Source organism: Loxodonta africana, chromosome 4 (genome assembly GCF_030014295.1).
Source record: "Loxodonta africana isolate mLoxAfr1 chromosome 4, mLoxAfr1.hap2, whole genome shotgun sequence".
NCBI lineage: Eukaryota > Metazoa > Chordata > Mammalia > Proboscidea > Elephantidae > Loxodonta > Loxodonta africana.
The window spans coordinates 13121533-13148084 of record NC_087345.1 but is presented as its reverse complement, the minus strand read 5'-3'; the positions used below and the strand labels follow the sequence as shown (position 1 = coordinate 13148084).

Here is a 26552-nt window from a genome sequence, read left to right as displayed (position 1 = left end):
AATGGCTTGTTTGGGAATTTGAATACCCCCGGTATTTAGGCTTGTCAACTTGCAAAATTTAGTAATGGGGTTGCAAAGAGTTTGCCTTCAATGTCAAAATATTGGTTGGGTTGCTGATGGCTGAGGGAAAGGTGGCTTTCACTGCTTTGGGATCTTACCAAGGTCACAGAGGGAATGGTCACAAGCTGGCAAGTCTCTTCCTTCTCTGTGGATCTGTGACCATGTGATTATCAACCTCTCTAGAGCATCTTCTGCTCAAAAGAGGCTGGGACCAATCCCACTCTTTATCTTCCATTGCAAATAGAACCTATTATCTTGCTTAAGTTTTCTCTATTCCCCAGAAAAAGAAAAAAAGTTTGTTCAACTCTGGTTCCCACTCCAGCTCCTAACTTCTTTTCTCTCCTTCTCTGCCAATAAATGGGAAGAATTATCTACACTGGGGACATTCACCTCCTCACTCCCCATTCATCCCCACAGCCCTCTAGAATCTGCCTTTTTGTCCCACGCTCTCTTCAAGTTCACCAGTTATCTCCTTAATGTGAAATAGAATGACCCCTTAGTCTTCTGACCCCTTAGTCTTCAGAGTCACTGTGACTCAACGCAACGGGTTCAGTCTTCATCCTGTCGAATTTGACATTATTGATTGTCCCTCTCCTCGAAGCCTTTTCTCCCTTGCTTCAGTGGCACTACACTCTCTTGTTCTCTTTCTCCCTTCCTGAGAACACCGAGGTCTCATTTTGGAATGCCTCTCTTCTTTTCTTTATCCTAAAATATAAGCTTCCCTGAAGGTACTACCCTTGTTTTTCCAATTTTGCCCTCTCTCTGAGCCACCTCATCCACTTCTCTGGCTTTAACTTTCACCTCTGCCAAAGACCTTCAAGTATACCATTCTTGCTCCAGCTCTGACCTCTCTTGAACTCCAGACCCACGTTCCCAACTATCTGCTGGATGTCACCATGTGGATACCAGCTTCTAACTCAGAATGTCCGGAATCAAAATCAACTCCCCCACTTCCACTGTAACTGCTCCCTTATCCATGTGCTCAGTATTACCATAGGTCAGCCACCAAGCTAGAAGCCTCAGTTACATTCAATTTCTCCCCTGCCAAATCCTAGTGATTAATAACTAACATCTCCTAAGTGTCTGCTGTGTCAGTTACAAGCGTTTTGCAGGCATTATTTCATCTTCTCGGCAAACCTATGAGGTAGGCACTATTTTTTCCTCCATTCTACAAAACTGAGGCTAAGGGGTTAAATCACTTGTCCAAGGCCACACCGCTAGAACGTGACTGAGCCAGGACCCAGATGGAGTTCTGTCTGACTACAGAGCCTTTCTCCTAAGCGCTATACTCTGCTGTGAATATTCTTCTTCAATATTTGTATAAAGATTGGTGGTTCGAACCCACCCAGAGGCTCTGTGGGAGAAAGACCTGGCAATCTGTTCCCATAAATATTACAGCCTAGAAAATCCTATCGGGCAGTTCAGCTCTGTCATATGGAGTCACTATAAGTCAAAAATCAACTGGACAGCACCCAACAACAACAATTATGTGCGTGTGTATGTGTGTGTGTGTGTGTGTGTGTCCCTTCTTCACTAGAAAGCAGTGTTGTGCTGTAAAAAAGAGAGAGAACTTTGGAGCCAGATAGATCTGAATCTGAATCCCTGCTTAGTAGTTGTGAGGCCACGGACTAGTCACTTGCCCATCTTTGAGCTTCAGTGTCTCCCTCTAAACATGGAGGTAGAATCTATCTTGCAGGCTTACGGGAAGGACTAGAGGTAATTGTCCTGGCCCAAAGTGGGTAGTCAATCACAGTTGCCATATTATCAGTATTATCCATTCCTGCTGCCTCTGACGGTTCAGACTACCGCCACAGCCCTTGACTGACCTCATTGCTTCCTGTCTCTTCTTCTGTCAATCATTCTACGAACTAGCCCCAGAGGGATCTTTCTAGAAGACAAATCTGATCACATCACTTCCTTTGCTCAAAAGCAATTATTGGGTCCCCATTACCAACTGCTTGAAATCTAAACCATCTGGCTCCAACCCAGCACGCACAGGTACACGTGCATGTGCACGCACGTACACACACCCCTCCCCTTGCGTACCTAATGCCCCCAGGTCACACTGTGATATATACACTATCCTTTCCCAGCCTCTTCCCTGTACTGACAATGTCCTTCTCCTGCACACACATATTTTTACCACGTCAGCCATGAAACCTTCACTGATCCTCTCTCCGACTTCCTACCACCCCAACAAAATTAATCACTCCCTCGTCAGCTCTTCCACAGCGTTTCACAGACACTTCATTCAGGGCACTTATGATCTTGCCTCATCTGACAGTTATTTATGGGCGCTCTGCGGCTCCGTGCTCCTGCGCATCCTGTCCATCCATCTCCCACTGCTGCCTTTACCCCAGGGATCCTAATTGTTCATTTACATATCGGCTATTCCAGGAGCCACAGCTCTGTTAAGGGCAGGGATCGTGTCTGCCTCAGCGTTTAGAACAGTAACTTGGCACAAGGTTGACCCTCCCTAATATTTGAGGAATGAATGAATGACTGATTGCTCCACTTGTCTGTCAGCTCCTTAGGGGCAGAGTCATGCTGGCCTCATCTTTGTATCTTGCCAGCGTTTAATACAACTCGTGGCCCAAAGTTGGTGTTCAGTTCCTATTTCCTGAATTGTTAAATTGCATTTCTGCGTGCTCATTTAGAATTCCACCAGTAAGCCAAAGTCCTCCTTCTTGTCAAATTCTGTCCATTGCAGCTGTAGCAGTACAGAGAAAAATGGAGAGGGGCTTGTGGGCTGAGCCTCCTAGAATGTCTGTATCATGGTGGCTAGCATCTCTGCCTCTGGTTCCCTGTGTACAGACTGGATATCTGTCCCTCCCCTCCAGAGATGGGTAACATGCCCCAGGATCCTCACAATTGTTTTCAAAGCCAGCTCTTGACTACCTCAGCAGTTCACCTCCGGGATGCTACTCTCTCCTGTTGGGCTAAAGATTAAACAGAAATTTCATCAGAAAGTGCAAAAAATGTCTACTAGCTCACCAGCCACCCACTCCCCCTTCAGACTGTGAGCACCCCAGGGCCAAGGCACCAACTTATTCATCTCTATATTCCCAGCACCTACGTGCAAACAGCAGATGCTCACTAGGCGCTGATTGCAGGGAAAGGGAAACAAGATGGTGAACTGGATAGCAAACTCCTGTGAAGGAAACATATGAAAAGTCATGAATAGGATTTTTCGTATTTATGTTACAAATCTCGTACCTGCAATTACCGTTGAGAACGTGACTTACATTGCCCATTTGAATTTGCCAGTTGTTCTGAAAAATGTCTCTTGGCCCAGTCCCTTTCTCTCTGTTCCCATAATGCATCTAGCCTGTCCCCCTTTCTTCCTACTAAAAGAGCACCCTAAAAGCACTAAGAGTTAATCCTACATAATTAGATCCTTCAATACTTCAGATTTCTGCTCTGCCTCTAAGCGCTATAATTCCATCCAATTTGAAAATTCTTCCAACTGTACAGCTTGCCCTTCCCTTCCCACGTTTAACTTATTCTCAGGCCATGTAACCCAGAAAATCATTCTCTTAATCAACATTATAAGAATTAAGGCACAGTAAACTGAAGTGCAAAACTTCATTTGTTTAAGCTGAACTCTTTCCTCGGGTTTACACGATACACACATGCACACAGAGATAGGAGGGACTGAATAGATGGCGAGATGAGAAGAACAGGAAGTGTGGGGCCCTGGGCCAGCAACGGCAGGAGGAAACCAACTCCCCCCAAGGAGTTTTCTCTGCAGAAAATGCGATTTTTAAAAAACCTTGCATTCTATATGCCATAAAAAGCCTATAAATTCAGGTCTCTGGAAACATAATTTCAGATGCAGGCCAAGCACCAGGTGGTAGAGGGAAATGGTCGGCCTTCCGGGATAATCTTTCAGTTGCTAGAGCAGGTTGATGGGTGGGAGCCATGATTACTAAAATTATAGCTGATTTCAGGTCAGAAAACTAAAGACAAAGTGTAGTGGTACCCCAATGAGCCAATTTCCAAATGCCCGCCTCTGCCTCATCCCTACTCACCATTATATATGACATCTGCCCTGGCCAAACACCCCATCCCCATGTGATGGGAGAAAGGAATTTCAAGGCCGTAAACTCAGGAGAGATGGCACGGAGTGAAATGTTCTTACGTTCTTTACGTGAATACAAGGCCCCGGTGCTATCTTTCCTAGTTCTTCTTTTGACCTAGATTTTCTGCTTCCCCCTCCGCCCCAGCAAACACGTACCCACATGCCCTCAGTGATACCAACAGTCACATTTGATGTTGGAAACTATAAAGTTTTCTGTTCTCAGTAATTCTAGAACTCAAATATGGGACACACTTTTATTTCTTCAGAACAAATGATTAAATCCAAAACATACACATAAAATACTTGAAAGAACTTATAAAACTTTCCCTGTCCTTCAGAGCTGGAGTCCTCCGTCATAAGAATATCACATTCTACAGAATTATATAAAAAAGAGTAGACACTTTCTGAAGAACTTTCATGTACCAGGGCTCGTTTGATCCTTAGCTCAGCTCTGTGGGGTGCTAAGTTATTATTATTCCCATTTTCCAGATGGTTAATTCACTTGCTCAAGGTCACACAGGTAGTGACAGAGCCAAGCTAGAAAGCAGGTCTTCTGGTTCCAAACTCATAGCTCTGTCCCCGTTCTTCCAACTTGGGAGTGATATTCGAAATAGGTCCTCATTCCTTCTCCAACTGCCAACTGAAAGGTCAGCAGTTCAAACCTACCAGCCACACCAAGAGAGAAAGATGTGGGAGTCTGCTTCCATAAAGATTACAGACTTGGAAATCCAATGGGGCAGTTCTACTCTGTCCTATTAGGTTGCTATCAGTCAGAAATGACTCGATGGCAATGGGTCTCGATTACTTCCCTCTGTTCAATTCTCTTCCCACCCCTTCTCTAGCAGAGAGAAAACTATGAAACCCATGACTTCGACTCCCCCTACGTTTGGATGATTCCCAGATCTCAAGATCCAGTCAGGCCTCTCTCCTGAGTCTAGCCACACACTGGGCATTTCTTCTTAGACAATTCCACAGGCAACTCAAATTCACCTACAAGTAATCTGAAGGCCCCAAGGTTTCTTTCAGACCTGTTCCTCTTCCAGAATTTTCTATTTTAGTAAACGGTATCACTACCTACTCAGTCTCTCAAGCCATAAATCCAGAGTCATCCCAGAATTCCCCTTCTCCCTTAACTCCCATGAACAAGCACCAAATCCTGCCCATTTTACCGCCTGTGTTGTTAGCTGCTTCGAGTTGAGTCAACCCCTGACTCACAGCAACCCCACGCATCATGGGCTCAGTCTGTTGTGATCCATAGCATTTTCATTGGCTGGTTTTTCAAAAGTAGATTACCAGGTCTTTCTTCCATATCTGTCCTAGTCTGGAAGCTCTGCTGAAAAACCTGTTCAGCACCATAGCAACACACAAGCCTCACTGACAGACAAGTGATGGCTCTGCTTGTGGTGCATTGGCCGGGAATAGAACCTGGGTCTCCCATATGGAAGGCGAGAATTCTACCAGCAAACCACCAAACCAGTTCCTGTAAAATATGTCCTCACCTATTCTTAGCCCACCCCCTGTCATCTCTTACCTGGGTGGCTACACTCTTCTTCCTACCATTTCTCCCCCGACTTTGCCCTTCCAATCCATCTTCATGCTCTGATACAGTGCTCTTTCTTAAGTCTAATACTTACCATGTTATTTCCCTGCTTAAAAATCCTTTAATGGTTTCCCATATATTTCAAGATAAAATCCAAACTTTTCAACATGGGTCACGAGGTCCTGTGCCTCTAACTTAGCCTCTCTACTCTGGATTCCTGGTCCAAACTCCAGCCATCTTGAAGCATATGGTGCCCAGAATGCACTACGCTCTCTTATAGCCTCTCTTTGCCATCTGACTTAGCCTGAGCAACTCCTTGCATTGTCTGGGCAATTCAACCCAGATGGCCTCTCCTTCAGGTAATCTTTCTTGCCCATCTTCAGCTTTCCCCATTATCAAATCAAAAATGACTTAAACAATAAGGAAGATGTATTCTTTCACATACAACGTCCAGAAGGAGGATGTCTCCTGGGGTGGTTAATTCAGCGTCTCAATGACCTCATCAAGGTTCTTTCTATCTTTTTGCTCTGCCTTCCTCATTTAGAGTTATCGTTCAAGTCTATGGCACATACTTTGGAAACATTCTCCAGGTTGGGGGGTGGGAATGGCAAATACTTGTCTTTTAATGGTGAATCTCATTTCCTGAACTAACCAGAAGCTACATAGAGCCATGTCTGGTGAGTAATATGAGCCATCAAGGTAGGTGACAACACTCGGGGTCACAGTCAAAGTAGCTCCATACAATAACAACACAGAATTTCTTGGTTTGCTTGTAATCTGACTCCAAAAGCAAGATTAGAAAAGGCACCTCCAAGTGTCTTGACTTATGTCCAAACTATTTGTGAAACACACAGAATGTGAACAGCAAGAGTCTTCAAAGCCAGCTCCCACCTGGATGTTTAAGTTTTAATCTGCTTGTTTAAAAAATAATAATAATAATAAATTAAATTTTCAAAGTTTCCTAGTTACATGGCAGAGAAGGAAAGACCCCAGAGAAAGCACTCTTGCCTTCCCGCCATTTGCCCAGATGAGGACCCTGAGGCGCTGAGATCTGGGACAAATGCATTTCCAAAGTAGAAGGAGAAAGGGATTCAGGGAAATCCCTGAGTGCTGAGTCTGGAAGGCCAAGCCATGAGCAACTGGTACAAGTGGACAGAAATAGCTTGGGGTCAAGAGAAGCCAAACTCCAAAGATAAACCCGCTGCTCCCCCACTGGGCCTGGGGTAAATCCTACAGCAGCCTTTTAAGTTCCTTTAGCTGATTTTTCTCTAAATCCAAACCCAAAGGCGCACACTTTGCCCTGCAGCTCTTTTCCCTTGCTTTGCGGTGCCCTCCCTGGAGTGTCTTTGTCCTTCATTCTCTTCCAAACAGATCTTAAGTAACCAAGAGGAGTGGTTCAAAGCGGAGCTTGGAAGCCAAGAAGGATACGTGCCCAAGAATTTTATAGATATCCAATTTCCTGAGTAAGTATTTCCAGCCTGCTGAGATGGGCCTACCCACACACACTCCCTTACTTTTTTGGTAGTTGCTAAAATTATCAATGCCTACACAAGATACTGTCAAAAAGGGTTGCCTGAGGAGGCCATGCAGCTGAAGGCTGGGGCGGGGGGGGGGGGGGAGGGCGTGGGGAGGCTGGACTTAGATTTCTCTGTATTCTCTTTTGAATTGTATACCATGTGTGGGCATTGCCTATTTTAAAATTTTTATAAAATAAGTTTGTGCACTAAAATAATCTATAATGATTGCAATCACAGGGTTTCCCCAAGAATTCCAGTGGGGGAACTGTTGGTCACCCCCACTTCGAAAGCCACTTCAAGGCCTTCCCCTGTTATCCCCCAACTCTAACTTGCATCCTAACCAGGGATCCCAAGCACCACTTGGCTCTTAATCGTGCGTGTGGACACTCCTTGCCTACCGTAGACTCACTCTGCTTACAGATGAGAGAAGTCAGAGTGGGGAAAGGGGAAATTCCCTTGCTAAAGAGGAAATGAAAAATTGAGATTGGGTCTTGTTTGTCTCAAGAATTGACCACAAGGGTTAGATAGAAATCTGATCTCATCTCAGAGCCTGTATCTAGAGAAAGAGTAAAGGTTTGTTAGAAAACCAAAGTGGTATTGGTGTTTCCCATTCGGTGCAGCAACTATTCTTTGTGAGCCAGTAATGACCTTGATCTGTACTGACCACTGACCTTGAGTGGGTCCTGGAGGCTGCCTGGCAATCCTGCCTGTTTGCTCTGCTACTCTTCTAGATGACCAGTTCCTACCTTGTCTTTGCTCTCCAAACCTCCATCTCCTCCTCACTCTCAGCTGATGGCCTTGCTTCCAGGTTCACTGGGACAATGGAAGCTACCAAAAGAGAAACTCCCCTATTCCCCACTCCCCCCACCTCCTGCATCCACCCACCTCCTGCAACTGTGCTCAGACACTCCGCCCCTCCTGCGGCTGTTTGAACAAGCTGTCTGTGCTCCTAGCAGAAATTCTCTCCTCTCTCTCTTGCATCTACTTTCTCCCCCTCTCGGCTGGGTCATTCCCATCAGCAAACAGATATGTTGCAATTTCTCCCATCTTACAAAAAAACAAGAAAAAGAAAATTCCTGGTCCCATACCCGCTTCCGGCCACCATCCCATCTCCTCAAAAGAATTGTTTGCACTCCTGTATCCATCCTGTCTCTTCCCATTCTCTCTTGAACCTCCACGGCTCCACCAGAACATTTCTTGTCAAGGTCATGGAGAACTACAAGTCCAGAGGTCAGTTCTCAGCCATCACGTCATCATGATTTCACCTGGAGGATCTCTTCCTAACTGTTGACACACTTTCTTCATTTGGCCTCTGGGACACCCTCTCTCCTGGTTCTCCTCCCACCACCCTGGCTGCTCCTCATCTGTTTCTTTTGTTGGTTCCTTTTCATCTCCCCAGTCTTCTTTGTTGTTGTTATTAGGTGCTGTCGACTCATAGCGACCCTATGCACAACAGAACGAAACACTGCCTGGTCCTGCGCCATCCTCACAATCGTTGTTATGCTTGAGCCCATTGTTGCAGCCACTGTGTCAATCCATCTTGTTGAGGGTCTTCCTCTTTTTCAAGGCCTTCCCAATTACCATATTTTAAATTCCTCCCCCCACCCTTCATTCCTTGTCCTTCCTCTTCATTTTCATTTTCTCCACAGCACCTGTCACCATCTGACTTACTACATATTTTAAGTGTTTGGTTGTTTATTATCCGTCTCTTCCCACTAGAATGTAAGTTCCATGAGGGTGGGGATTCTTGTCTGTTCTGCTCACCGCCACATCCCTGGTGCCTACCAGAGGGCTCAGCACACAGCAGATGTTGTTGTTAGCTGCCTTTGAGTTGACTCCGATTCACGGTAACCTTCTGTGCAACAGAACATTGCCCGGTCCCACGCCCTCACTGGCCCTCTACTTGACTAAACATGATGTCTTCCTGGAGCACTGATCCCTTCTGACGACGTGTCCAAAGCAAGCAAGCTTCAGAATAATATGTCGCACTCCATAAGATTTGATGTTCAATAAATAGCTGTTGAATGAATGAATAGCTTTTGAAAGACATGTAATATTCAAACCCTGGACACTTGTATCTAACATGTAGCGTGTGGAAATCTCCGCAAGTCTTGAAAGAAGTCACTCATCAAATTCCAGTTGGAGGACAAATGTATTTTCTAAATACCCCCCAACTGCCTGCTGTATTTTCCAAAATATTGCCTATGAGATACGCCGCTGTCCAGCCCTTCTGTGCCTCTCCCCACCCCCATCACATTTCCTCCATAAGGCAATGACGGGGCGGTCACTTTGGTCACACTGCAGGGTTGTGTGGCAAATAGTCTGGAAGGATCTCTCGGCAGGCGACCACCAGACACCCCTTCTTCCAGCCCCTTGGAGCACAACCAACCTCTTGAAGTCCCAGGTCTGGAATAAGTATATCCCTCCTGCCACCTGTCTCAATTTCAGGTTTCTGAATTCTAGAAAGCACCAGGAATTGCCCACAAAAGAATCCAAAGCAGTGGCCTGCTGGGCGTTCGCCTTAAAGGGGTGCCCATAGTGGGCTTCCAGTGGCAGCAATTAGGGCAGCTGCCCCGAAGCCATGTGACAGTCCACCTTAGTCAGCTGAGGGGTTGCAAATGCTCGTTTCATGGTTCTGTGGCTGGGAGGGGCCACTGTTTGCCTCACCCCTGGGTAAGTGATTGGCCTCTCTCATACCTGCCATGCCATCTGTATTAATGCTTGCAGGGGCTGCCACCCTGACTCCACTCCTGAAAGAGCCAAGTTTCCCCAGTAAAGATTTCAGCCTGGATTTTTGGGAGGGCCGAGGAGCAGGCTGTATAGACGCCGCTCTCTGGCTGCTGCTAAAAAAAAAAAAAAATGCCCATTGCCATCGAGTCCATTCTGACTCATGGTGACCCCGTGTGTTACAGAGTAGAACTGTGCTCCATAGGGTTTTCTACGCTGTAATCTTTATGGAAGCAGGTCGCCAGGTCTTTCTTCCGTGGTGCTGCTGGGTCAGTTCAAGCCTCCAACCTTTCAGTTGGTAGCTGAGAGCAAACCATTTGTGTCACCCAGGGCCCTTCTTGGCTGCTGCCGGCCACGCTCATTTTCAAGTGCAAGTTCGGGGCTCCTGGGGACCGTGCAGCCTTGGCTGAGCACACTATGCCCTGGGCTGTACCCTTTCCTAATTCCCCAGGAAGTCTCAGCCAGCTGAGGTCTCAGCCTGGGAGGAAGCTGCCCAGCTCCGGCCGGTGGCCCCCCACCCTAGGCAGCCCTTTCCTCTCTGCGGTTCTTTTCAAGCACACATCCCTCACACAGCTGCCAGCAGGCGGCTGCTTCCGGCAATGAGTCACTCCCACACTGTCCCATTTTGGTTCAGTGGCACATTTCCATGATTCCAGCGTTCCAGGCCTGAGAGAGACTTCTCCTGGAGGAGGGAACAGAGAGTGAACAATGGAACACTCACTTGCCTGGAGCCTGCCTAGAGGATTTGCTTGCTTTCAAAGTCACCTGACCCCCTTCTGTCCCTCATCTCTCCTCTGAACAGAGTCCCTAGCCGTCTCCCTTTGGGTCATCTTTCCTCCATTTCCCTTATGCTATAACTCATACAAGGAGCCCTGGGGGCACAATGGATAAGCCCTCAGCTGCTAACCAAAAGGCCAGTGGTTCCAACCCACCAGCTGCTCAGCTGGAAGAAGATGTGGCAGTCTGCTTCCGTAAGATTACTGCCTAGGAAACCAAATACGGCTGTTCCACTCTGTCACATGGGGTGGCTTGGGTCGAAATCACCTCGACAGCATCCAACAACCACCATTCCACTCATACAGGGTTATGGGTAGCGCAAATGGTTAAGCTCTCAACTAATAACCAAAAGTTTGAAAGTTTGAGTCCACCCAGAGGCTCCTCGGAAGACAGGCCTGATGACCTGCTTCCCAAAAACCAGCCATGGAAAACCCTGTGGAGCACAGTCCTACTCTGACGCACATGGGGTCAACATGAGCTAGAATCGACTCCACGCAGCTGGTTTGGGTTTTTGTTGTTATTGTTGTTGTTCTTCTTCTTCTTAAATCACTCCCACATCTCACCAAGTCCCTCTCCTTTCATCCCACCTGACAGATGGTTTCACGAAGGCCTCTCCCGACACCAGGCAGAGAACCTACTCATGGGCAAGGAGGTTGGTTTCTTCATCATCCGCGCCAGCCAGAGCTCCCCAGGAGACTTCTCCATCTCCGTCAGGTACAGGCTGTTCCTGACCCCGGGCTGACCCTTCTCACTCTGTAGCTGCCCAGATGACTAAAACCATGAGGTGACTACTCGAATGCGACCAATTAACCAGAAACTCGGGAGGCCAAGGGGGCCAGGCATCTTGTCAACTATGATGTATTTCCTTCCCTTGACACTTGTACATGACCCCTCAGTACACTGGTTTGTGTTCACATTGTTTACACTCATCCCCTTTCCCTCTAGCCCCGGTCCTTCTGGAAGGGCAGGATTTTTACTGAGTTCATCTTTGTACCTTTGACAGTGCTTTGCATGCAGTAGCTGGTCAATGAGCATTTGTGGCAAGAAGGAGGGAACAGAGGAGAAAAGAATTCCCAGTTGTACCTATCCCTCTTGGGCTTTAGATCTTCACCTTTTCTTTTACTACTGACATATGCCTAAAAGAAAGGGTCCTAGAATAATGGAAACCCCAAGTAGTCATTTTGTAGTTTAAGTGGCTGTACAAAAACCAGAGCTAAAGAGCTACCTCAACAAGGTACAATGCAGGAAAACTGAGAACAAAAGAGCAGAGCCAGAGTAGGCTGGGGGTGGGGGATTATAACAGCGAAATTCTGCAAACGGTGCAGCAGCCAGGAGGAAGTGACTCAGGCCAGGCATCCACATTACACAGCCCCAGAGTCAGAAGCCCCAAGTCTGAACACCCTCTGCCTGTGGTCAGCGTGTCGGATATTACAAGTCACCTACCAGACTTGGTGACCACATTTGAGAGTGCAGGAAATAATGCTGACAGCAGAACACATGACAACAAGCACGGTAAAATGTTACTGTCAAGTTAATTGACGGGAATCGCTGGTCTGGATCCTTCCATATTTTGAAAGGCACGCGTACAGCTTTACTGTTTTCAGTACATCAGTCTGATCTTGGGTGATAGGTGATAAACTGTGGCGACTTTACTATTTAAGAAGAACAGATATTTTAAAGAATAGATAGGAATGACTTACAAATAGTAACTTAAAAATACAAATACGACCATTTGTGTGTGCCTGTGAGTCCCTAGGGAACACAAAGGGTTAAGCGCTCGACTACTATCCAAAGGGTTGGAGGTTTGAACCCACACAGAGGTGTCTCTGAAGAAAGGCCTGGGTACCTGCTTTCAAAAGGTCAGTCTTGAGAACCCTGTGGAGCACAGTTGTACTCTGCACACATGGGGTTGCCATGAGTTGGAACTGACTTAGTGGTGACTGGTTTGGGTTTTTTAATTTTGTTTTGATTTTTTGGTACCTTTAAAGTGCTTGAAAAGAGTTTGGTCTTTTTAGCATTGCCCTTGCAATCTTGCTTAAATACTTAATTATCCTTAACTAAAACTTTCGTTTTCACACCTTGGGCAATGGTAAGATCTAGCTCAGGCCAATACTGATGTATCAGAAATTCTAAACTTGATAAAAAAAAAAAAAAATTAGGTCACCATAAATGAAATTTTGCTCTATTAAGACATCCTACAAGTCACACCTATTTCTTAAGGGCCCAGACTATAGTCCAGACTAAGTAAATCGTGAGATTGAAGGGCATCTCTTGGTGCTTTTGGTTTGCATGAATTTGACTCTGGCTTTTTCAGCTAGGAATTCTGGTTGATATTTCCTTGATTAAAGCAAATTCTACAACACGGTCAGCTTTGATTTCTGCCCAGATCTTCCCAGGTATTGAGGCAATGCAACTTCTTCTAATGGTGATTATCACCGTAATTATTATAACATCTCCTGCAGAAATGCAGCAGAATGTATTCCAAAGCAAAATAATTTTTATTTATACATCTGCTTCCTGTCGTGAGCACAGATAATTAAGAGCTAATTGTAATTCCATTGCTTAGCATTTGTTAGGTATGTGGAATAATAGACGTGAAAGTCTGGAGCCCTGAGTTACATCCCTTTCTCTGCTCCTCTCGGAACCTGAGACCACGGTCAGGCCATTCTCTCTCCATAGGCCCAGGCGACCAACTCTACCCTGACATCCATCTTCGCAGCTTAGGAGAGTGAAAGGGTTAATATTTTGGACTCTGAGTGCTTTCACTAAAAGGCAGGGGGTGAATAATTACAATATCACAAGAATATTTGCTCTTCCTTACCAAGATGTGAGGAGTAATGATTACTAGCTGAGCCATGTGGTCTTCAAGTGAAGAAGCCAAAATCCAAGGGGAAGATTATACAGGGATGGCAACATGTTGATTACTGTCCCAAAGCAGTCAAGCAAGAGGTTATGACAGCCTTTGGCTTCACCTGGCTATGAGCAGACCCCAGCCCATGGGTATGAGACTGAAGCTGGGAATATCTCTCCCCTTCTGAACACATGCCATTGAATCTATCCCTAAGAAACCGCCACTGATTTTCCAAGGTGTCTTTATTCTCCAAGACCCCTTAAATCCCTGGCCTTTCTAGTGGACCAGGCAATTGGTATCACTTTAGTCTCAGTTCATTTTAAGATATAAATGTATGTCTGTTGGAAAAATCAACTTTATATCCAAAAGAGAAGGACTTGGTAGTGATGGAGGAAGACAGAAGCTAGCAATAAAGGACCAGTCCCCTTTCCAAATGGATAAAATCCAGCTTCTCCAACCTTGGTATAAATCTGCCCATCACATGTGAGTCCAGACTGATATCAAAACGTGCTGAGCTAAAAGAAATTTAAAAAAAGAAGAAAAAATTGCTGTCATGTTAATTCTAACTCATGGAGACCCCATGTGTGTCAGAGGAGAACTCTGCTCCACAGGGTTTTCAATGGCTGATTTTTTGGAAGTAGATCTCCAGGCCTTTCTTCTGAGGTGCCTCTGGGTAGGTTCCGACCTTTGGGTTAGCTGCCGAGTGTGTTAACTTTGTACCACCTAGGGACTCCAAAGGAAGTCAGCATGTTTAAATGGTGTAATAGGCCGAGATTGCTAGACCGGAATCACAGACCCGGGGTTCCTATCTGAGTTCTGCTGCTTACTCACAGTAAACTTGACCCGTGGTCTTCACTTCTCTGACCCTCAGTGTCCTCATCTGTGAAATGGATCAGTTAGGCTAAACAATCTCCGAGCTTCTTTCCAACTGTAAAACATGTTACCACGTGTTTTTCTAGGTATTTCTGTATAACAGCTTTTTTTCCCAAAAAACTCAAAACACTTCGTAACTTTATTTATGAAAAACGTAAACAAAAACCCAGAGACCCCCATTTCATAGAGAACAAAGTGTGACAAATTTCTCAGGGAAGAGGGTATTTTCTTCCCAGCTAGTGCTAGTTTGGAAACCTGGTGGCACAGTGGTTAAGAGTTACGGCTGCTAACCAAAATGTTGGCGGTTCAGATCCGCCAGGCGCTCCTTGGAAACCCTATGGGCAGTTCTACTCTGTCCTATAGGGTCGCTATGAGTCAGAACTGACTCAACAGCAATGGGGTTTTTTTTTGTTTTGTTTAGGGCTAGTTTATGGGCTTAAAGGAGATGGCTCAAAGTATTTCTGACAACAGAAAGATAAGAGGGGCTTGGAAAACCACTTGCATCCGAGTCTTGATGGAGTTGTTAGCATACAACAGGACTCACTAGTACAGGCGTTGCCACCTCTTAGTCCTTAAAACCAAAAAATATAACTCAGTTGTCACCAAGGCAACTCTGACTCCTGGCAACCCGTCGTTACAGAGTAGAACTGCGCTGTAGGGCTTTCTCGGCTGTAATCTTTACAGAAGTGGATCACCAGGCCTCTCTTCTGCAGCTCTCTAGATCAGTAGCAAGTGCAAACCATTGGCGCCACCTAGGGACCTTTCTTAGTCCTTAAGGCACTGGGACATTGTTTTCCTGTAAGAGGTTAGCTCTAGATTCCTAGACCGATTCCAGCTCATATGATTGCCTCCTGCTGCTATAAAAATCCCCTCTAGAGCAATCTGAAGGAGCCCTGGTGGCGCAGTGGTTAAGTCCTTGACTACTCACTGAAAGGTCATCGGTTCGAACTCATCAGCTGCTCTGTGGGAGAAAGATGTGGAGGCCTGCCTCCATAAAGATTACAGCCTTGGAAACCCTGTGGGCAGTTCCACTCTGTTGTACTCTGTCCCACAGGGCCCTTGTGAGTCCAGGTTTAGAGTAACCTGTCACTGTGTAAGGTACAGCTTGGATTTACTTTGCTCTCCAGGCACGAAGATGACGTTCAACACTTCAAGGTCATGCGAGACAGCAAGGGTAATTACTTCCTGTGGACAGAGAAGTTTCCATCCCTAAATAAGCTGGTGGACTACTACAGAACAACGTCCATCTCCAAGCAGAAGCAGATCTTCCTAAGGGATAAAAGCCAAGAGGATCAGGTACGCGGATGGAGGCCTCCCCATCAACCCCGATCTAGAGAGGCCAGGGTGAGGCACCAAGAAAATGCAGTTGTGGGGTAGGTCCTCTGAAAGGCAGACTTGCTCATGTCAGATCTTAGCTTAAATACTAGCTTCACGCTCCCAAGCTGTGGGACTCTGGAAAGTTCTCTGATCCTCAGTTTCTTCATCCATAAAATGGGGATAATAGTGATATCCACCTCACAGGACAGTTGTGAAGATTAGAGAAGATAATGTCTTCCCATCCCTGGTATCCTTCCTACCCATGCTATAAGCACTCAATAAACATTAACTCTTATTGCAGATGCTATTTTTTGTTAAGGGGCCCCAGTAGTGTAATGGTTAAGCTCCTGGCTGCTAACTGAGAGGTTGCCGGTTTGAACCCACCAAAGGCTACTCGGGGGGATAAAGATCTGGCGATCTGCTCCCATAAAGATTAAATCAAACCCATTGTCATTGAGTTAACTCCAACTCATAGCGACTCTATAGGACAGAATAGAACTTCCCCTCAAAGGGTGTCCAAAGCTGTAATCTTTACAGAAGCAGGCTGCCACATCTTTCCCCCAGAGATCAGCTGGTAGCTTTGAACTGCCAACCTTTTGGTTAGCTGCTGAGTGTTTAGCCACTTTGCCACCAGGACTCCTTCCTGTAAAGATTACAGCCTGAGAAACCCATGGGGCAGTTCTGTTCTGTCTCATAGGATTACTATGAGTCAGAATCAACTCTACAACACACAGCAACAACGTAGTTTTGTTCTATATAGTTTTCAGCCTGGTTCAGGAGTTGACCACAGACCAGGGGGTACGGTACGGTTACAGACACTGTGTCAGGCGCTATAACTTGATTATCTCATTTAATTCTCACAGCAGCCCAGTGAAGGAGGTATTCCTATAGTCTGTGTTATAATCCCCATTCTACAAAGGAGAAAGCTGATGCTCAGAAAGGTCTGATAATGTGGCTAGATAATATGAGCAGTTAGAGATGAAATCAGAATTCAAAGCCAGGTCTGTCTGATGAAAAAATTATACATTTTCTATGAAAACAGTCCTCTACATTCCAGACAGTTCCAAGAGCAAGAGTTCCAGGTCTAATTCTCTCCTCCAATGTCCTCCCCACCTCATTACAGTCACGAAGCTCTACCTGCTGCTTTAGTCTTGGACTCTAGGTTGCTCTCTAATATCTGTCTGTAACCCCACCCCCACCCCTGATCCTTCATCCGTGGGCAGCTCCTGAACCCAGGCTGGTTTTTGGAGATAGATCGCCAGGCCTTTCTTCCTAGTCTTAGTCTGGAAGCTTTACTGAAACCCGTTCAGCACCACAGCAGCACACAAGCTTCCAGTGAGAGATGAGTGGTAGCTGCACATGACAGGCGTGGGCCCTGCATGGGATCCAGGTCTCCCGAAGGGAAGGGGGAACTCTACTGCTGAACTACTAATGTCCTCCCTAGCTCACAGTAGGCACTAAGAAACTGTTACTGGCCTTCCATAAGAAAATTCACACACATATATACTTTATAGAATATTTCAAAAGGAAATAACATGGCTAACCAGGACCAGGTTATTTGAAAAGACATTGAGACTTTTAAAGCAACAAGTGCTTTGGGGAAATAAAGGCTCCCTCCCCCTTCAGGTAATTCATTGATTTGAAGCCTAAGAAGTTAGAACCAAAGGCAAAAGGGTGTTCCCACCAAGTGTACACAAAAGTTCAGAAAAAGGAAAACAAAGTTTACCCGAGGCCTCGTGAATTCTTTTAACCAGGAAACGGATCGTGGGATTAATTTACTAGGATGTACATTCAGATATTAAAAAAAAGGCAATGTGAAACTGCATTAAACTGAATTAAATGACTTAATATTTGTAAAGCACTGAGGACGGCGCCTGGCACATGTTAAGAGTTTATTAAATAAAAATAATAATAAAGCCTCTCGGTTCATAAGCGTTAAGCAGAAAGGCCTTGTTCTTTCCCAACATGCCTAGCGGCAGGCCTGGTTTCCATGGAGCTGCGAGCATGTTGTTGTGTGGCTCTCTATCACCAGGCTATAAATGATAGCTCAAAATCATGCAAAGTCAATGGCAGAGCTTATCTGGGAGGTACAATGTCCAGCAGTGTGGCAACATGCGATAAGAAGGGGTGGCATCGTGTCAGTAAAATAGAATATTCAAGCTTGGTTACACTAGAAGAGAACTAAATGGGTCCCAGGTGGAAAGTGATCATCTGTGAACCAGAGACCAGAACTCCTAAAACTGGGAGAAGCTGAGACAGCAGAGGCCACTTTTGAAAACATGAGGGTCTGGCCCATCGAGTTTCTTTCACTGCCCCCGCCCCCACCACCCCATCAGCTGTTTCTTGGAGCTCTGGTGAGCAAAGGCAGGGAACAGCTGCCAGAAAATGGGGTAGGACCAGGAGATCAGGGGAGGTTGGGTCCAGGTCATCTTTGTTCTTTCTCCCAGGGTCGCCGGGGCAACAGCCTGGACCGGAGGGCCCAGGGAGGCCCACACCTCAGTGGAGCTGTGGGAGAAGAAATCCGGCCGTCAATGAACCGCAAGCTGTCCGATCACCCGCCTCCCATGCCCGCCCAGCACCATCAGTATCAGCAGCCGCCTCCTCAGTATCCCGCGGCAGCGCAGCCACCACCCCAGCAGCGGTACCTCCAGCATCACCATTTTCATCAGGTAACTCCAGAGAAGGAATTGGAGCACAATGAAGTAGGACGGAGGACCTGCCTCCTCCCTGGCGCAGGCCACCTGGACCCCACTGCCATTTAGTGTTTGAAAACGTCCCCCCAGTGCTGGAAACAGCCGTAGCAGAGAAATCTGGGGGTCTGTTGTAGTCCAGGGGTTGCTGCCAGGAGAGGAGCATCCCACGTTTTGTCTGGTCTCACCAGGTCTGGTCACTTACAGAGTTCCTAAAGTAGACCGTGGGACCCCCAGAATGGCAGAAATACGGAAGCCGCTCTTGGCAAAGAAATCTCTGAGCTCAGTGGCTGCCTGCCTGAAGACACACGCATAAGCACACACACACATTACCCTGAGGACTCAGTCAACAATTCATTTTCCTATCAGCACAATTCCAAATCTATTCATGCCCCTTAACCCATCTGGCTGGGGTGAGCCACAAGAAAGAAGGATTAACACCCGCCATGAAGCCTTGCTTATTTATTTATTTATCCCCTGCCTGTTCCAGAAGGGATTTTAGGCAGCTTACAGAGACAGACAATGCAGCCAGATAACATCTGTCTTAAATTTCTTAGCAGGGCATACAAATTTCTTTGTGAGCCGTATCCCCAAACCTCACCTGCTACGCCCTACCTCCCCCCAACTCCCCACACAGACATACCTTCTTGCCAAGCTGGACTACCTTTAGGTACCGGAATGGTCCATTGTGTTCTTTCTCATGCCTTTTTGACTTTGTGTATGCCCATTCCATCTACCTGAAATGGGAACCTGGTGTCACAGTGGTTAAGAGCTACGGCTACTAACCAAAAGGTCGGTAGTTCAAATCTACCAGGTGCTCCTTGGAAACCCTATGGAACAGTTCTACTCTGCCTATAGGGTCACTATGAGTCAGAATCGACTAGAAGGCAATGGGTCTACCTGAAATGCCCTTCCCTGGCTGGTCCTACTCCTCCTTGAAGCTGGAGTTCAAGCACCACCTCCTCTATGAAGCCTTCCCCGATTACCCAGCCTGACTTGGGCACTCCCCTCTGCTCACTAGAACACTTGTCACATACATTTGTGTGTTTCTCCCTCTAAACTGAAGCTCCACGGAGTCGGGGACCTTACCTCTCCAATGACAAATCCTTGGTCATGGTAGATGCCCCATCAATAATTCTTGGTTGAATCAACGAAAACTGCCATCGTTTTGCCTTCAGAATCTAAGGTTCCTTGGCCCACCTTTTCTCTCTCTCCATTGTTGTTATTAGCTGCCATTGAGTCAGCCCCTGACCCACGGCAACCCCATGCACAACAGAACAAACCACTACTCAGGCATGGGCCGTGCCCATGGTCAGTTGAGAATTGGACCATTTTGATCCATAAGCTTTTTGTTGTTGTTGTTATAAAAATACAGATAATACAACATTGAGCAATTTTTCATGTTTACAGTTCAGTGAGACCAATTTTGATCCACAGAGTTTTCCATTAAGTGATTTTTTGGAAGTAGATTGTCAGGCCTTTCTTCCAGTCCATCTTCAGTCTGGAAGAGCTTACGAAACCTGTTCAGCATCACAGCAACTCACCAGCCTCCACTGACAGACAGGGGGTGGCTGCACTGAGGTACATTGCCTGGGAATCGAATCCAGGTCTCCCACATTGAAGGTGAGAATTCTACCACGGAACCACCAATGCTCTCTCCATTGTTGTTGTTGTTAGGTGCTGACGAATCACTTCTGACTCAGTGACTTTTCATGACAGGCTATAATCTGTATGGAAACAGACTGCCAGGTCTTTTCTCCCATGGAGCCACTGGTGGGTTTGAACTGCCAACCTTTCAGTTAGCAGCCGAGTGCTTAACCATTGCGGCATCAGGGCTCCTTGCTGTCTCCATCACCTAAGGCTTTGTTATCATCAGGAAGTATTCCTGGAATCCCGGCTGTGTCCATGGCTTCCAAGAAAAGCGCCAGGACATGTGTAAGATGTTTCTGCCCATGTGTGATGGGTCTTCTGTCACCTCTGTGTCTAGGAACGCCGTGGAGGCAGCCTCGACATAAACGACGGACACTGTGGCTTGGGCGTGGGCAGTGAAATGAATGCCGCCCTCATGCACCGGAGACACACAGACCCAGTACAACTCCAAGTGGCAGGGGTATGTGAGTCTTCCCTTGCTGGGCTCCCGGGAAAAGGCCATGGGGACAGAGCTCACTGAAAGGGTGAACCGGGAGTTAAAGAAATGTTTGGTCTCCCAGGAGAGACTGCAAGCTGCACAGAGATCTAAATAGAGGGGGTGGACCCTGGGGAGTGATGGCAGGAAGAGCCTTCTGGAGCCGGGTGCCCCCAGCCTACCACCATCCAGCCTGTTTATCCCAGTTTGGTTGCAGGCCTGGCCCTGCTGTCGTGTTTCTCAGCTCCAGTTCTAGTGGTGAGAGATCGGCTGCCTTTATAGTGCGGGCCATCTCCACTCAGTTGTGCTAACACCGCAGGCTGTTAATTTGGGCACATTGCCAGTCTGTTGGTCACTGGGAAGAAAAAATACCATATATTGTTGCAGAGAGTAGTTATCAAGGATCCTCTTGGGACTTTGGAGAATAGCATCTTTGTCAGTAAAAGTCCTGAGTCTCAAGAATGCCTCTGGTGAGTTCTGGGAACTTTGCACTCAGGGCTGAGCATCCTGGCTCTGCTTTAAGTTGGGAACTGGAGGCCACATGTCAGCCTCCAGGGAGGATTGCTTTTGGAGGACTTGACTGTGGTGCAAGCAGCCAGCAGGTCCTCTTCTGTGTCACAGGGGCTTCAGAGGAGGCCCCAGCCAGCCCACGGTTCAGGCAAACCTGTTTTTTCTCCCCACAGCGCGTGCGGTGGGCCCGGGCACTGTATGACTTCGAGGCCATGGAGGATGACGAACTGGGATTCCGCAGTGGAGAGGTGCTTGAGGTCCTGGATAGCTCCAACCCATCCTGGTGGACCGGCCGTCTGCACAACAAACTGGGCCTCTTCCCTGCCAACTACGTGGCACCCATGACACGATGAGGCCTTTCTGGGTCAGAGGCTTTTGATCTGAAGCTGCCAGCAAAAGGGGGGGCAAGGAAAAAAGCTGGACTGTCTACATCTGTCTATGTATACACACAACATTTTATGGTAGTAATTTATTGGCAATTTGATTGATTAATCAGTTGATATGAAAGGGACTCAGTGGAGAATTATATCCATACTTATGTTTCTATTCCCCTCGGTGGGTGTGCAGAAGGCAGTGGGGGTTTGGGAAGGACCCACAGGGACAGGGAAATGGAACAGAAATCCTCCTTGTCCTTAAGATCTCACTGCTTCCTCCTTGTGAATCTTTGCCGAGAGATCCACACCCCAGCGTTAGACGCAGAACAACAGGGTGGGGTTGGACTTGGTTGGGCATGTTCTGGCTTACCTGCAAGCCCCAGTCACCTTGACGTTTGCAGACCAGCTCTCCTCCTCTTCTCTGCGGGTGGGCTCAGCAAGGTTGAGAATGAAGATGCAACAGACTGTCAAGCAAGTCTGAGCTTGGGAGTGGTGAGGGGTGTGAAGGCAAGGCAGAAGAAGCAGGTGTCCCGAGGCCTGGGGTGGAGGCCCTGCCTGGGCAACACTGCCTCTGGCCTCTGGTTCACTGCCTGGCAGAGACTTTCATCTTCCTCAACGGAACATTCCTTGGGTAATCCTCACATCTTCCTTATAGCCGACATGAATTTCTCCAACATGGAGAAACTAAGACATCTTGAGCAACCAACCTCGGAGAAATTGAGGGGCTTTTCACAAACCCTCAAGTGACTTGCCTGGACATAACTCCTGTCTCCCCAGCTCTGAAGAATGCAATATCCTGATTCTGGAATGTGCTTAGAGGAACCCTGGCCAAGACTGCTGAATTTTAGAGCCACCATTATATGGTTACAAGAGTGTCTCGTCAGGACTCTGTTTTCCCTCTTGATTTTCTGTGTTCTGAAGAAGCCTTGCCCAGTGGTACAGAGAGAAGCCCATTTCACAAGAACAGTTACTAGCAATTGATTTTTTCACAGTTACTCCAGGTGGAAGCTGGCTTTGAGAGGAGTGTCCTGTTTGATCTGACTGTCAGACCCCTACTGGAACCCCTCCCCAGGAAAGAACCCCACTGTCATGATCTCTCTGGCCTCCTTGAACTAGAATCATGCTTCCTAGTCTCACCCCAGAATATGAAGCACAGACATGTGCTAGCTGGGGGAGAAGAGACCCAAGAGAAGGAAGCCGAGTATGCTAGTGGAGACTAGAGCTCACACATCTGCATTGAGGGCACTTAGAAGGCACTTAACCATCAAAACTCAGGTGCTGTCTGCCTTATAGAAGGAATGTGTGTGTCTGCGTGTGTGTGTGCGCGCACATACGCGCACTGAGCCACGGAAGAAAAGGCTGGGTGAGAGTGTTGGTGAGGGAGCATGGGAGAGCAAGTAGAGGCCCTGTTCCTTTGTTTCTCTTTCCAGCCCTTCCTGCTCTGAGGAGGGACGGGGGCAGCCATTGTTGAAGGTGCTACGAGAAGAATAAGAGTTTCTGACTCCGAAGTAACTGTCAGTGGAACATAAGCTCTGTCCCTTCAACTCTGACTGTAGGATTCTCTGATCCCCACGTTCCCTTTCGAGAACAAGGAAAAAAGAATGGACTCTGTGGTGGGTCTTGGGAGGGAAGAGAAAACAGCCTGGAAGAGGCAGGGGGAGTAGAGGGTGAGTGATGAGCGGCTAACAGCCTTTGGAAATGAAAGCAGGGAAAGGAAGAGGCAGCCAAGACATTTCAAAAGACTAAGGAGCAGCAGGAAAGGCACCGAGAGGGAGGGAGCAAGAGGTTAAGTGGGATGAGTGAGGAAGACGGGGTAATGGGTCAGTGGGCAGACAAAGGATAGGAAGGAGGGACGGGGGAGGGAAGAGGAAGAATTGGAGTGGAGAGAATGAACACTGGGAAAGGCAGGGAAGAAAAGAAACCGCCACAAAGAAAGACAAAACCAAGGCAAAGAAGATCTAATAAGCTATTTTGGTGCTAGGTAATGTGAAAACGGTGCGGTATATAAAAGCCAAAAGTAATCTTTGATTTTACAGTATTTACACACGATATGCTTTAAACAGCCCACCAATTTCATCCATTTTTCTGATTACGTGGGAGGGCCGGCCCCAGAGAAGACCGAGGGAAATGATTTAGTTCTTGTATAGATTGTGTGCCTGGAAACACTTCTCAAGAAAGCAGCAATAAAACAAGTGCCCTTGTTCTGCCAGGTTGTGTCTGCTGTCTGTGTCACATCCACTCAGGTGGGGGGTGGGGGTGACACCAGGGGTGGCAGGTGTCATTGCTGGGGAGAGGCTGTCCACTTGGAGTGTGAGTGGAGCTCTCAGAAACCCTGGAACTGGGCGTTCTGTTCCACCAAGGGCGTCGTGGGGGTATTTTTATTCAAGTGCTAAAAGTGCCTTGTTCCTGCTAATTAGCATGTCTGCAACTCAGAAGAAAGCAAGAGAGTCACCAAGCCACCCACAGAGAACAAGCACCCTTAGGGACCAAGCTAAGAGAAGGAGCACCAAACTGTCCACACTGGGGAGTTGGGGAGCCTTGACTCTCCTGGGCTCTGGTGCTGCCTGGGGGAGCTCTGAGGGACTTGTCCCCACCCCACCCCCAGGTTTCTACCTGACAGCATTTTCGTGCCTTTCACCAGCCACACAACCAGCAAACAACATGTTGTCTCTGAGTTCAGCTGAAATACTCTGCGTGACTTGAGAGCAGGGAACTTCCAGAGAAAAGCCAGTTCCTGTTGGACCAGTTGGGTTTTCCTAACTGCTTGGCTGCCTCTCAAACATCAGGTACCTGCCACTGCCCACCCACTTCTAGATCACCTTGGGGTAATCTAAGGCAGAGGTGCCTCTTGCAATATGATATAAATTACCTGAGATCATGCTAAAATGTGGTTCTGATTCAGTCCTGCATTTCTAACTAGCTCTCAGGTGATATTGCTGGTCCACAGACCAGACTCTGAGTAGCTAGAGCAAGGAACTTGGCGGTGAGCTAAACACTTCCTACAAAACTTGAATTGGATTCCTTCTCTGGGGATATTCAGGCATTTTGCTGTCGTTGTTAATGAAGAAGCTACCTTGGCTATGTGACATCACATTCATATTTGGCAGCCCAGGTGACTTAACTAAGCATCTTCATCTCCATCAGGAATCGAATAACCTTAGAGTGAGAGGCATTCAGGTGAAATATACATGAGAATTTCCTAATGGTAATTATTTTAAACATGAGCAGAGGTTACAGAAGACTGAGGGAAAGCTTTCTCAGGAAATCTTTAAGCGTAACATTGACGCCCATCCTGTGTGGCTTTGGTTGGAGGCAGGGGAATGGCCCACATGACATCATGAGATTTCAGCTAACCCAAAGAAGTCATAAAGCGCTAAGCAAAACAGCCTATGTCAGAGACAGATTGACACGGTCAAAATGTTCTCCCTGTTTTGCCTTGTCTAAAGTTAATACTCCAGCCTGTCTACACCACCGGGTGTGAGAACAGCATCTATTGTCTCATTTCTTCTTTTAAAATACTTCTCAAGTTCCCCTACTTCTCTTCATCACTATGGCCACGTCACCACGTCTCTCACTTGGCCAACTTACTCGCCTCCACACTTTTCTTCCTGCTCATTCCCTCTTTTTAATTATTTTTTAAAATTTCATGGTGGGAAAGGGTTTATAACCACATCAAACATTTTAACCACTTTTTTTTTAAATTAACTTTTATTAAGCTTCAAGTGAACGTTTACAAATCCAATCAGTCTGTCACATATAAGTTTACATACATCTTACTCCCTACTCCCACTTGCTCTCCCCCTGTTGAGTCAGCCCTTTCAGTCTCTCCTTTCGTGACAATTTTGCCAGCTTCCCTCTCTCTCTATCCTCCCATCCCCCCTCCAGACAAGAGTTGCCAACACACTCTCCAGTGTCCACCTGATTTAATTAGCTCACTCTTCATCAGCATCTCTCTCCCACCCGCTGACCAGTCCCTTTCATGTCTGATGAGTTGTCTTCAGGGATGGTTCCTGTCCTGTGCCAACAGAAGGTCTGGGGACCATGGCCACCGGGATTCCTCTAGTCTCAGTCAGACCATTAAGTATGGTCTCTTTATGAGAATTTGGGGTCTGCATCCCACTGATCTCCTGCTCCCTCAGGAGCTCTCCGCGGCGCTCCCTGTCAGGGCAGTCATCGATTGTGGCCGGGCACCAACTAGTTCTTCTGGTCTCAGGATGATGTAGGTCTCTGGTTCATGTGGCCCTTTCTGTCTCTTGGGCTCTTAGTTGTCGTGTGACCTTGGTGTTCTTCATTTCCCTTTGCTCCAGGTGGGTTGAGACCAATTGATGCATCTTAGATGGCCGCTTGTTAGCATTTAAGACCCCAGACGCCACATTTCAAAGTGGGATGCAGAATGTTTTCATAATAGAATTATTTTGCCAATTGACTTAGAAGTCCCCTTAAACCACGTTCCCCAGACCACCACCCCTGCTCCGCTGACCTTTGAAGCATTCATTTTATCCCGGAAACTTCTTTGCTTTTGGTCCAGTCCAATTGAGCTTACCTTCCATGTATTGAGTGTTGTCTTTCCCTTCACCCAAAGCAGTTCTTATCTACTGATTAATCAATAAAAAACCCTCTCCCTCCCTCCCTCCCTCCCCCCTTCATAACCACAAAAGTATGTGTTCTTCTCAGTTTTTACTATTTCTCAAGATCTTATAATAGTGGTCTTATACAATATTTGTCCTTTTGCATCTGACTAATTTCACTCAGCATAATGCCTTCCAGGTTCCTCCATGTTATGAAATGTTTCACAGATTCGTCACTGTTCTTTATCGATGCGTAGTATTCCATTGTGTGAATATACCACAATTTATTTACCCATTCATCCGTTGATGGACACCTTGGTTGCTTCCAGCTTTTTGCTATTGTAAACAGAGCTGCAATAAACATGGGTGTGCATATATCTGTTTGTGTGAAGGCTCTTTTTCTCTAGGGTATATTCCGAGAAGTGGGATTTCTGGGTTGTATGGTAGTTCTATTTCTAACTGTTTAAGATAACGCCAGATAGATTTCCAAAGTGGTTGTACCATTTGACATTCCCACCAGCAGTGTATAAGAGTTCCAATCT

General features: G+C 46.8%; 1 protein-coding gene across 4 annotated transcripts in view; it reads left to right on the top strand.

Annotated features, from left to right (window-relative positions):
- Window positions 1-25396, top strand: part of GRAP2 (GRB2 related adaptor protein 2) — an 86025-nt gene extending 60629 nt beyond the window's left edge. For 3 of the 4 annotated variants that reach the window (XM_023559903.2, XM_064283497.1, XM_010599316.3), the window contains 6 exons: window positions 7053-7144; window positions 11297-11416; window positions 15554-15722; window positions 18191-18412; window positions 20421-20543; window positions 21242-25393. In XM_023559903.2, coding sequence (XP_023415671.1) covers window positions 7053-7144; window positions 11297-11416; window positions 15554-15722; window positions 18191-18412; window positions 20421-20543; window positions 21242-21421 — 906 coding nt within the window. In that variant the 3' untranslated portion in view covers window positions 21422-25393. Of the gene's footprint in view, window positions 1-7052; window positions 7145-9514; window positions 9603-11296; window positions 11417-15553; window positions 15723-18190; window positions 18413-20420; window positions 20544-21241 lie in introns of those variants that run through there. The other variant, XM_064283499.1, reaches the window with a different exon arrangement.
- Window positions 25397-26552: the final 1156 nt, after the last annotated feature.